The sequence below is a fragment of the Phaseolus vulgaris genome, unplaced genomic scaffold (assembly GCF_000499845.2).
Source record: "Phaseolus vulgaris cultivar G19833 unplaced genomic scaffold, P. vulgaris v2.0 scaffold_15, whole genome shotgun sequence".
NCBI classification, from domain to species: domain Eukaryota; kingdom Viridiplantae; phylum Streptophyta; class Magnoliopsida; order Fabales; family Fabaceae; genus Phaseolus; species Phaseolus vulgaris.
Window position 1 is genome coordinate 763,632 of NW_027174084.1, and position 11,047 is coordinate 774,678.

The 11,047-nt window shown below is 30.0% G+C and overlaps 1 protein-coding gene across 4 annotated transcripts; it reads left to right on the plus strand.

The window, feature by feature from the left end:
• The first annotated feature begins 2,746 nt into the window (after positions 1–2,746).
• Positions 2,747–6,647, plus strand: LOC137817078 (uncharacterized). 4 transcript variants are annotated; one of them, XM_068620306.1, is made up of 8 exons: positions 2,747–3,226; positions 3,481–3,687; positions 3,797–3,937; positions 5,069–5,188; positions 5,261–5,347; positions 5,576–5,825; positions 5,907–6,040; positions 6,317–6,647. In XM_068620306.1, exons 1-7 carry the CDS (start codon positions 2,876–2,878, stop codon positions 6,014–6,016), a joined length of 1,266 nt encoding a protein of 421 aa, XP_068476407.1. In that variant the 5' UTR covers positions 2,747–2,875; the 3' UTR covers positions 6,017–6,040; positions 6,317–6,647. The 4 variants fall into 4 exon arrangements, with proteins under 4 accessions (XP_068476407.1, XP_068476409.1, XP_068476406.1 ...); XM_068620308.1 differs by having other exon boundaries at positions 5,919–6,040; XM_068620305.1 differs by having other exon boundaries at positions 5,907–6,018; positions 6,317–6,457.
• The last annotated feature ends 4,400 nt before the right edge of the window (positions 6,648–11,047 follow it).

Genomic DNA, 11,047 nt, shown 5'->3' on the forward strand with positions numbered 1-11,047 from the left:
GTGACTAACTTTTGATGAAGTTTTCTAATTATTTGATGAAGTTTTCTAATTATTTTTGTTAGTTATAGACCACAATGATTGATTGGGTTTATTGTATTTTGTAGGCAATATATGTGATGTCTAGATATCATGTTGAAAGATTTATTTAATTAGATGATGAAGGATTGTAAATTTGACATCATAAATTTAGAATATAATTAAAAAATCAAGTACAAAATGAGAGACATTCTTTCCCAACTATCCCTACAAGAAAATCTTGGTAATTATTTTGGTCTCTAAATATTGGTTTCTATTTCATGATTTTCTTCTAGTGTATTTACATGTTTGTGTTATTATCCCACTACTGATATTGTGCTTTTATGTTATATCTTAGATAATGTATTTTTTTAACTAAATGATTTTAATGTTATTAAATGAATTAGTTAATAAATAATAATATATTTTTATGAAATCGATCAGTATTAATGTTTTAATTTCAACAATTAAATTATTAAATATTATTTAGCATTGAAAGTTGATAATTAAATATTATCTGAATATTTAAATTTGACTAACATATTTTTGTAAAATTAATTTTTGAATTTTATATAATAAAATAATTGTTTTTATAATAAAAAATTATCTATACAAAAATTCAATTACTTCATCCAAACAAGATAATTATTGAAATAGAAGATATTTCAATTATTCTATTCAAACAAACTATTTAGAAAAATGACAGAAATTCAATTACAAATAATTTCAATTTCAATTTTTTGGAATTATTGAAAGTACTCATCCAAGTAGAAGGTAAAATTATATTGATGTTTTAAACTTTAAGAATTTTTTTAAGGTAATTTAATTAAAATTTTCATGAAAACTCTAAAGTAAATTCATCCACATGTTTCAATATACTGTTTCATAATTTTTAAGACATTCAAATATATTGAATTTGAATTTCTCTCATTTTAAATTGTTTCATTTTTTTTTTAAATGTTTTATTTAGATAAAGAAATTTAAATTTAGTGAATTTTGGTTTTCTTATTTGGATAAAATGTTTCTATCACCACAAAATTCAACAATTATTTAAAAGTGTCATTATTGATAATCTTTTGTGGTTGATATTGATTGATATTATTTTTTAGTCAAAGTTTATCAAGATTTTTTCATATGATATTTGCATAACTTTTTCACAATTTATGTTAACTCGATTGTTTTCAATTTGAATGTAATCATTTAGGTTGACATCGAATAAGGTTAATGAATTTTAATTAATGTTGATAAAAAAAAATTCAATTAACATTAGAAAAGAAATCCTAACAAATTATTAACAAAAATAATATCTTTGTTGATGATGAAAAAAACCATTGCAAACAACAACAAAAAGATAGTAATACTTATCTTGAAAAAATCTAGTTCACACTAAAAAAAAAATAGTCTTTATGACATTGATTGAAAAAACTTTAATTAATATTGAGTAAGAAGCAATAGTGATCTATAATAACAAAAAAATCTAACAACTTAAACATCTCCTATTAATATGAATAAAAAAAATCTAATTGACATAAACTAAAAAATAGTTATCCCAACAATTTCATAGTCTTAGTAAGCCAATTACATTTCAAAAAAATCAAAGGAGAAACAACCAAGATCAAAATATAAAGTTGAGAATATGGAAATTTTCAAATTCTTACTTTTTTGTGAAATTTGAATTTTTTTTATAAAGTATTTCAATTTTTTGGAAAATGAATTATACTCATAAAACTTCCTATCCAAACACACTATTAATTTTTTAATTAATATTTTAAATTCTTCAGCAAAATTGTTAAAGAGTTTTATTTTTAGAAAACATTTTAGATTGAATTCACCTACACACCTTTTGAATTTTAAAAAAAAAAATATGACAAATATTGACTATTCAAGACTCAAGACTTAAAAGTTTAATTCAATTACTTTAAATATATTTATAGTAAAATAATTTTAAACATTGATTCTGCTAATACATTAAAGAGAAAAAAAAAATTGTTTTGCCTTGTTCTATAGTTTATTCAGTCAATCCTTTTCAGAATAAGATATTTTTCTAACTTTTTATGTTTTTAAAATTCAAATTCTGGTCATCAGTAACACTTTTATTATGTTTTAAAATATTTTAAATCATTAATTATTCTTAAAGAACTTACCTTAATAATTCTTCTAAACTATTTTCTTACAACACTTATTTTCAGAAAATTTTATGTCAATTATTGCACACTTAAGCTAATTTCTTATAACTTTTTCTGCATTAATTTTTCTTTCCCCCATTTTACAAAATATTATTAAAAATAATGATTTATTATTAGTTGTCAAAGGGTGAACAAGAGTTGTATTTTTTTATACAAAAAAACGCTTAGTTGATATTAATTAAATTTTTATCATATATAACGCGCCATTTTTTAAAAATATTCTTATTTTTTAATTTAATCAAAACTTAAACTAATCATGCACACACACATTATATATATACTATAACTTTAAACTGTATTTTTTAATTTTGCAATAAAAAATATTTGTGCAATGCATAATACAGTCATTAACATTTATTTATTTATTTTAAGACTATTAATTTTCTTTTGATAAAACTTTGACAATTAATATTTTAATATCTACAAATATTTTCTTCCTAGTTTGAAAAATATTCAGAAAAGTGGGAAATAGGGTACAGAAAAAGGTGTGACGAATCGCGTGAAAGGGGTTTTAATTTTTATTTGTAAGGTTTGTCTTTGTCTTCATTCACCATTTCACCGTTTCAATACTTTGTCTTGTACCATAACCATGGCTTATTCTATTCTTTCCCTCTCAATTTCAAAAGTTTGAATGCAAATACTCAAACGCTGCGTCTCACTTCAATCACGCTTCCATGGGCGCAGCTGCTAACGGTGACGGCGCTCCGTCGCCTCCGTTGTTCGTGTCTGTGGCCGCACTCTCCGCCTCTCGCCGCCGCCTCTCCGCGAGCTTCGTGGAGCGGAGCCGCCCTGTCTCGTCGGAGAAGCCGACGGCGTGGCTATCGCTCCAGGGAAGGCTCCTCAACGCCGACGAAGCCAGCTCGGCGCGAACCATCGGCGGTGGCTTAAGCGCCGAACTAGCCCTCGCTTGGAACCTCTTCCCTCCAATCCAAAGGTTCCTCGTAGTCGCCGTCATTGGAGCCGCCGCTGCACGCTCTCGAAAAGACCTTCGCATATGCCACCTCAATAAATCCGTTGAACTAAGGGTACAGTTCGTAACGCGCTCTTCTCTATATTACCTGTTCAAATCCGTAACCGTTTTCGCTTTCGAAATTAATATTCAAATCTATTGTAATATGTAAATGAGCAATAAATATATTATGCACTCTCTTTTAATTTTTTTGGTGAGATAAATTTCTTTCTTCTTTGCTTGTTTGTTTATGAATGAGTGTAATTTTGTTTTTAAGATTTTTTTTTGTTTGTTACGATTTTGTTTTGTGATTTTATTGCACTTTGGCAGGACCAGGTGCTGTCGAGCATGCAGCAGAAGCTTGACACTCTTTGCGAGTTGGTTAACAATTCTAAAGAATACTCAACTACAGCCATGGAAAACTCGTGTGACAAGGATGGGGAATTGCAATTGAATGAGACTTTTGGAATTGAGAAAGTTAAGCTTGTTGATTGCGGTTGTTGGCACTGTGAACAGCACTCTGCTTCCGTTAATGAGGTAATGGTGAAAAATTTTATTGTTTCTTTTTGTCGCTGTAGTGCTATTGCAATTATGCGTCTTCATAATGTGTCTAATTGGCTTCGATCTCTCTTGACTTGGCCTTCAGGGCGCCTCAGTTGCTAGAAACTCCGGTGCTAATGAAGTGCTGCAATATAAGACGCCCTTCCCTAATGAAGATCAAGAGGAACGAAGAATGTCTGATATGTCAGATTGGGCTTCAAGTGTTACTTCTTCTGCTGATATCCAGGTAGTGTTTTTTTCTGATTCATCTTTGTTAGGGTCGTGTGAGAGAGTAAAGGGACCAATATTTAATCTAACTACATTTGGTTGGGGGTGTGTTAGTAGTTTGATTTGGTTTTAGATAAAAAAATCATATGAACCAAATACAAAAGAATATATACCATTGGTTTGAGTGAAATGTTAAATTTGATTTAAATGAACTGATCTTTTGTAATTTGTTTAGTGACTTTTTCAAATTTCAAATTTATTTTATGGCTGTCAAAATTGCTTTTGAATTTGACAACTAATTAAACAACAAAATTTAATTCAAAATGAGTCACAATCATGGCTTGAAAATTATATTTATATAACTATAAGAAATAATCAATGAAAACCACACGTGACACATGTGATAATAATTGTATTACAAACCTCTTATTATTTTTTCTACTGTCATATATTTTGCATGTCACTCTACCATAACAAAATGTCCAAAACACCTAGAATGACATACTACTATTGATATCGAATATTGAAAATTCAAAATGCTATTACATAATGCTACATATTAATATTAATATAGTAATTATTGGTTTGGTTCGGTTAAATTTTAATAATAGTTATTGATAATCAAACCAGACCACAATTAAAAATGTGTTTTTTTCTTTTTTTCTTTTTTCAAATAGGTTAATTGGGTTTTGAATGACTCAAGCTTGAGTGGTGTTTGCATAGGATGTATAATTTTATAAATGTTTACGTTTTCATGTTCAATTGAACAAATTATTGGACTGTTTTTACAAGGCTATGCAATTTTGATTGTGATTTTTCTTTCACAAGTGGGTCATAAATCTTAGCATCGGTTACTTTGACACGAGATCTGTAACTCGAGCAAATGGTGACTCATCAGACATTTTGGTTCTTTGCGTTCCCCGACCTTGATTTTAACTGGAACCAGGATAATTAATGGAAATCGTTTAATTATATTTTATTGGAAGTGGTTAATTGTAATTGTTACGTTTTTCTACTTTCTGGCTACGTTCTTTTCCATTTATTTCCTTGCGTTTTTATTTGTTCCATTATCTTTTGAATAATAATTGCAAATATACTTTTTCTTTCATATTGCTTTAGATAACTTTTCACCCCCTTTTGTCATCCTCAGTTAAACAATTTGGCTGTAGAACAAGATATTTACAATCTTAGGAAGGACTGTGAAGAGAAGGATACCACAATAAAGGAGCTAATGACCCTGTTGAACTCTAACGAGGTTGCTAATTGCAAGGTAACTTTTTTTGTAACTTTTTTTTCTTTGTTTGAATTCACTCATTACTTCTAATACTGCCATTTAAAACAGAGGATTGCTGAATTAGAAGACATTATACGGAGGAAGAATACAACAATTTCAAAATTAAAGAAAGACATGTCGGTTCTTGAACAAAAGGTAATACGAACGCATATAGTAAGGTATATTTAAAAAACCGGGACGCACCACTTTGGTTTTTTTGATGTATTTCATGATAAGAAGCCAAACCCAGGAATTTGAATTAACATGGAAAAAATATGAATATACATCACAATACTGTAAGCTCTCATAGCACTGCAAAACAAGAAGGATTTCGTATCTATGAATTTCAAATGGTTTATATATAAAGGGCTCTTTCAACTGCAGGTTGTGCAGCTTACAAGACTTCGTCGACCCTCTTTCTCTGCCAGTGGCTCAAATGACAGTCAGCTCCCGCGTATTATGATAGATAACCTTCTGTATGATATGGAGAGCACCACTAGCTCCTCGTCTTCTGATTCGGATAGTTCTTCTGTCTTCAAAGAGCCGGATCTTCCTGCTCATATTGTCCTGAAACAGAATTCTGCCTCCAAAATTGATCAGAAACATACACCAGCAAAAGTATCCAGTTCATCAGGTACAGTTTTTGAACGCCACTCAAAGTCTCGATCCATTAGTCCTCGTAAAGAAGTCTCAAGTAGCCGAAAATCTAATGCAGCTTCTTCTTCAGTCCAAAAGCAATTGTCAGCTCGTGGAGACTTGAAAAAGAGTAGAAGACGATCTCTTAATGGAGATAAGAGCACGACTGCACAAAAGAGATGGGTATAATAGTAAGTACATATCAATGTTAAGGTAAAAATTCACAAGTTTTATTTACTTGTTCTACAACTTCTGTTTTATTGTTTGAGTTTGATTCTCAACCGTTGCAGTTAAAACTCAAGAATTTTGCATGAAAGTTTTAAACACATTTTATGCATCAGCAAATTTCTTCACATGTTTAAAACAGAAAATTATATGTGCACCAGCTATTGCCATGAATATTCCTTTGTTTTTTATTATATTCTGTATTCGTCTAATATTAAGAGGTGATATTCACCTATGTTTATACGCTTTCGTTTCTCCTGGTAGGCTCCTCTGGAATGTATGTCGATGGTACAGTTTGTCCTATGCTTTGCAATTATCCTATCCAACGGAATGAAGTGTCACACAGAAGATGGTAAATACTTCATGGGCTTATATACCAGTTAAATACTTCAGCAATGACACATTATGGTTTAGACCGGTAAACCACAACGCAGAGGCAGGGATTTTTTTCAAATCTGTTAGTGCTTTCTAGCAGTTGGTTTATTGTCCTTCACTTCATGAATTTTTACTCATTAAATCCGATTTTTGGATGGGTACCTTTGTCAAGTGATTCATGAAGCAGAAACAAACGAAACCACAATTTCTTTTTCTATCATTTCTGTTTAAAAGTTTACTTAAATTAAAACTCTTAAAAAATACATATCTCAGCATATCACAATTTCTTATCTTTAGTTTTTCTTTCAACGTCAAAAAACATATTCCTTTTGAAAAGTATTTCCGTTATAGAAACATTTGGATTGTAAAATCTGAAATGTATAATATATTTCAGATTTTACATTATACAATGTATATGCTTTTTGTAAGAAGACTTGTGAATAAAAGAAGTAAGTATAGATGTATCTATTAAAGTTAATATACAATAATAAAATTAGTACTATGCATTAATAAATTCAATCATTTATAAAACTAATATATGTATTTGAGTTAACACTTGTATTTTACTAACATAATATGAAGTCCATAATTTAGCTTTTGCACAATATGTTTCGAGTTGGTATGGGACAATCATCTTCCAATTTCACTTGCATTAATTTCTATTATATAATGTAAGTAGTTGAGGATATGAATGTAAAACATAATCACAAACTTTAGAAAATACCTAAATAAAATGTGAATTGTGAACATGTTCTATACATCAATTGATGCATATTGATATATTTGGAAGGCTTACTTTGTAAAAAGAATATTGTGATATTTTAATTCAATGATTATCATAATAAAACAACATTGTGTTTATTAGCAATCACATATTCCATATTAGACACAATTATCCATTTGTCTGCTACACTAGTCATTTAAGACATCAATGTCAACTAAAGAATTATCATTGTAGTATAGAATTTGAAAAAATAAGTGAGGAATGCCATAATTTACCATTGACATCTCATTCACTAGTAATGATCTTTTTACATGGTCTATTCATTCATAACCACCCATCACAGTAGCAAAATTGTTCAATTTCTTTAAACAAATCCATTATAACAAGTGGTCATCAATCTTCCACCATTCCCAACAATGCAACTATAAAGTGATAACCATAATGATCATCAGTCTTGACATCAATGATGACATGTATGTAAAGGTGAGCACTAGGATGAAACTAGTCCAACATTAGTACTTGTTGATTTTTCACGGCAAGTGTACCGAATCAACTGTAATATAGTATTCTTTAAAGTACGAATGTCGAACCCACAATGAACAATTCTAATTAAGATGTTCTGTTATAAAACTCATTAAGTATAAAAAATAATGTTGAGAACATGTTCATAACCAAATTAAAGATTTCACAAATAACTCGAAGAGTTAGGGTTTGATTTAACCAAGACCAAAACTAACTTATCAAATATAGAGAAAGATACTTGGAATTGAATTGCGTCTATCTCAATCATCTGTATTTTGAATAATACAATATATAATATTCAAAACTACTTATTCTTGATGCTTAATTTAAAGTCATTCACCTTGATTACTCACAGATGAAATTCATAAGATAATTTCTCAAATATTGATTCCTCAGATATCTAACAAATCATCCAGCTTTATGAACAGAATTATGATGCAATTAACAACCTGGAAATTCCTAGCATTACAAGTTATCAAGTATTTTCGTCTATTTCAGATCCTTAAAGGTATTTTCCAGTTAAATTTAAGGATCAAAATCAAGACTCTATTGATAAGACAGAATCAAGCAATAAGCATAAAACGAAAATACCAAGAACAAGTAGAAAAGAGAATATTATATATATATATATATATATATATATATATATCACCAAAAATACATTTGATCAAGGTAAATTACATTCAATCCCAAGTTAAAAAGAACTTAGCCACTCATGACAGCTCCTCCAATCTTCATTCTTGATCTGGATTGCATAAGAAGGGCTGATCTTAGCAATTTATTCTCCTAAGAACAGAGGTTTTTCCTTCTTCTCTCACTAATCTCTCTCTATAAAAATTCAATCTTTCTCCATCGCTTCCTTTTGAGTTGTGTTTCAAAATTTATATAATGAACTTTAGCTCAAGCTAGCCAATTTAGCTTAAGCTAGATCTTTCAGTGCATTTTTAGCTTGAGCTAGCAATTATAGCCTGAGCTAGATCAGTACTGCACCTTTAATCAACTCTGGACAATTTTAGCTTGAGTTAGCAATTCTAGGTTGGGCTAGATTAGTACTGCACCTTTAATCAACTCTGGACAGTTTTAGCTTGAGCTAAATCTTCTTGTGATCCAATTAAGTTTTTACTTTCTTTATGTCAATGTCAGCTTGAATAATTCTTTCAATGCTTCATATTCATCTGTAATTTACACAAAAATTGAGATTAAATTTCTTCATTTGTTTCTTGGTTCAAAATTTATAATCAGATTCAATAATTCTCATATTAGGATAATTTTCTTACATTAAGCAACAATTAAGTTCCAAAGTGTTCAATTTTCTCAATCATAAAAACTACACATTGACACTTATCAATACTCCAGTAATCCTCAAATGGAGCATCATTTTCCCCCTTTCCTTGCTTAATTCCATGTAGAATAACTATTATTTATTAAATGAATAACATCAACATGCTCAAAATAAGAGGAGTCGTGCCTACTATCTTCACAATTAGAAAATATCTAAAATACTTCATCCATATCTATCACATGTGAAACATAAACCCTTTTCACATTAGAATTGTTGGATTTGCTTTTGGCAATTTGTATATTGATTGGTGTAGACAAAAAAATGGAAGAAGGCTAGTTTTGTGGGTTTGGGATGATGTAGGGACCGTGTACTTGAGATATGGTTGAGATAAATGATTTTTTTGTTTAGGAATGTACTTCTATTGGTACAATTTTTCCAGAGATATTTGTACGAGTATAGAGGTAGGGTCCTAGGCAATAACATCCCTACGAATGTCGATTTTGAGACAACTGATAAAACAATCTAGTAAAGCATTAGGGATCACACTATATGCATGATTGACTAAAGTAGAAAACTCGCGATAATACTAACATATCCATGTTGATTAAAAATATCAAAAGGTGAACATTGGTACAATAAAGAGGAACAAATTCTAGTTCTTATGGTCTAATAAATCCCACCCAAGACTAAAAAAAGAGTAGTCTTAACAAACATATTGAACCAATGTATAACATCAACATCCATATGCACAACAATGATGATTAAAAGTTATGTATAAAAAGTATTATAATAAGTGAAAAATTATTCATCCTTAAAAATCCATTGAGATGTATTAGTGTCATTAAATTGATGAAGATCAAGTTTGATGTTAGGAATCATAAATTAAGAATGAAAGGATGATGAACTCATAGCTCTGAGGATTTGTAATAAAGTGAAATAAGTTCAACATGGTTGTACCAATTTCTCAAAATGATTAGAATATTGAACATGATAGGATTCCATCATTCACTTGATATCAACTCACAAACTCTTAATATCTATTATAATATCCTCCAAGCTAGTGTTTTTTTGTCATGAGACTTATGTGTTTATTGAATGACGATACATTGATATTCCGCAAACTAAAAACACACTTAACGATTTATTAAATTATTTTATTTTATTTTATTTTTTAATATAAAATATTATTATATTAATTTTAGGGATTGTCAAAAGTATTTTACTCTTTTAGGTGTGAAAGACTCTTTTTTTCCACGTTTATTTGATATTTGTTCTTACAAAAATGACCAAGAACACTCGAACTAAAATAAGATGGCCTTTTACACAAATCTTCTGATTTCGGGCTATACTCTCGGGTTTCTATTGGGCTGGATTACTTCTTGGGCTGGACTCTCAACTGGGCTAGGCTCGCGGTTGTTCCTCTCGGCTGCTTCTCTCGGCTATTCATCTCGGCTGCTCTTCTCGGCTGCACCACTCGACTACTCCTCTCGGTTGGTATGGTATTCATCACAGGTGGGGGGATGTACCTGCAAGTCGCTCCGATGCCAAAGTCAGAAACAATGTAATGGTTTTTCAGATAAAATCACTCTTACCTTTTTCTTGTGCTAACCTCCTATTTATAGAGTTCGTTAATGGGCCTTCTACAGTACTTTTGGACTTTCTTATCACACCTTTTTATTACTTTTACACCCCCTTGTGCAAGTTCCTTATTTAAATTGGGCTTTATTATGATTTTTATTATCCTTTCAGGTTTCGGTCCAGACCTTTCGGTTCTAATTTATCACTTTAATTATTGGACATGTAGTTCTCGGCCTATACCTCTCGGTTTTAGGCTACCAGTACAATATTAATCATTCTTGTCATTATATCATCTTTCAAATTTGTCTCTATCTCATTTTCAGATATAGCATCTGCACTAAGTAAAATACAAAAAAAAAAAAAAACAAATAAAGAAAGAGGAAAAAGAAAAAAGAAAATTTAGATAACTAGAGGAATGAAAAATAATAATAATAATATGATGACTGCGCTTTGATCCATTCATGTCACTCTCACTCATATTGAGTCAACCTTCATACACGCCTTTTCTTTTTCT

What these genes read in the sequence shown, in the direction of transcription:
- LOC137817078 (XM_068620306.1), top strand. Translation starts at nt 2,876, where the DNA reads ATGGGCGCAGCTGCTAACGGTGACGGCGCTCCGTCGCCTCCGTTGTTC. An exon ending in CTTCTTCTGCTGATATCCAG is followed by an intron (nt 3,938 to 5,068) that starts GTAGTGTTTTTT and finishes TGTCATCCTCAG; the next exon opens with TTAAACAATTTGGCTGTAGA. An exon ending in TGTCGGTTCTTGAACAAAAG is followed by an intron (nt 5,348 to 5,575) that starts GTAATACGAACG and finishes TTTCAACTGCAG; the next exon opens with GTTGTGCAGCTTACAAGACT.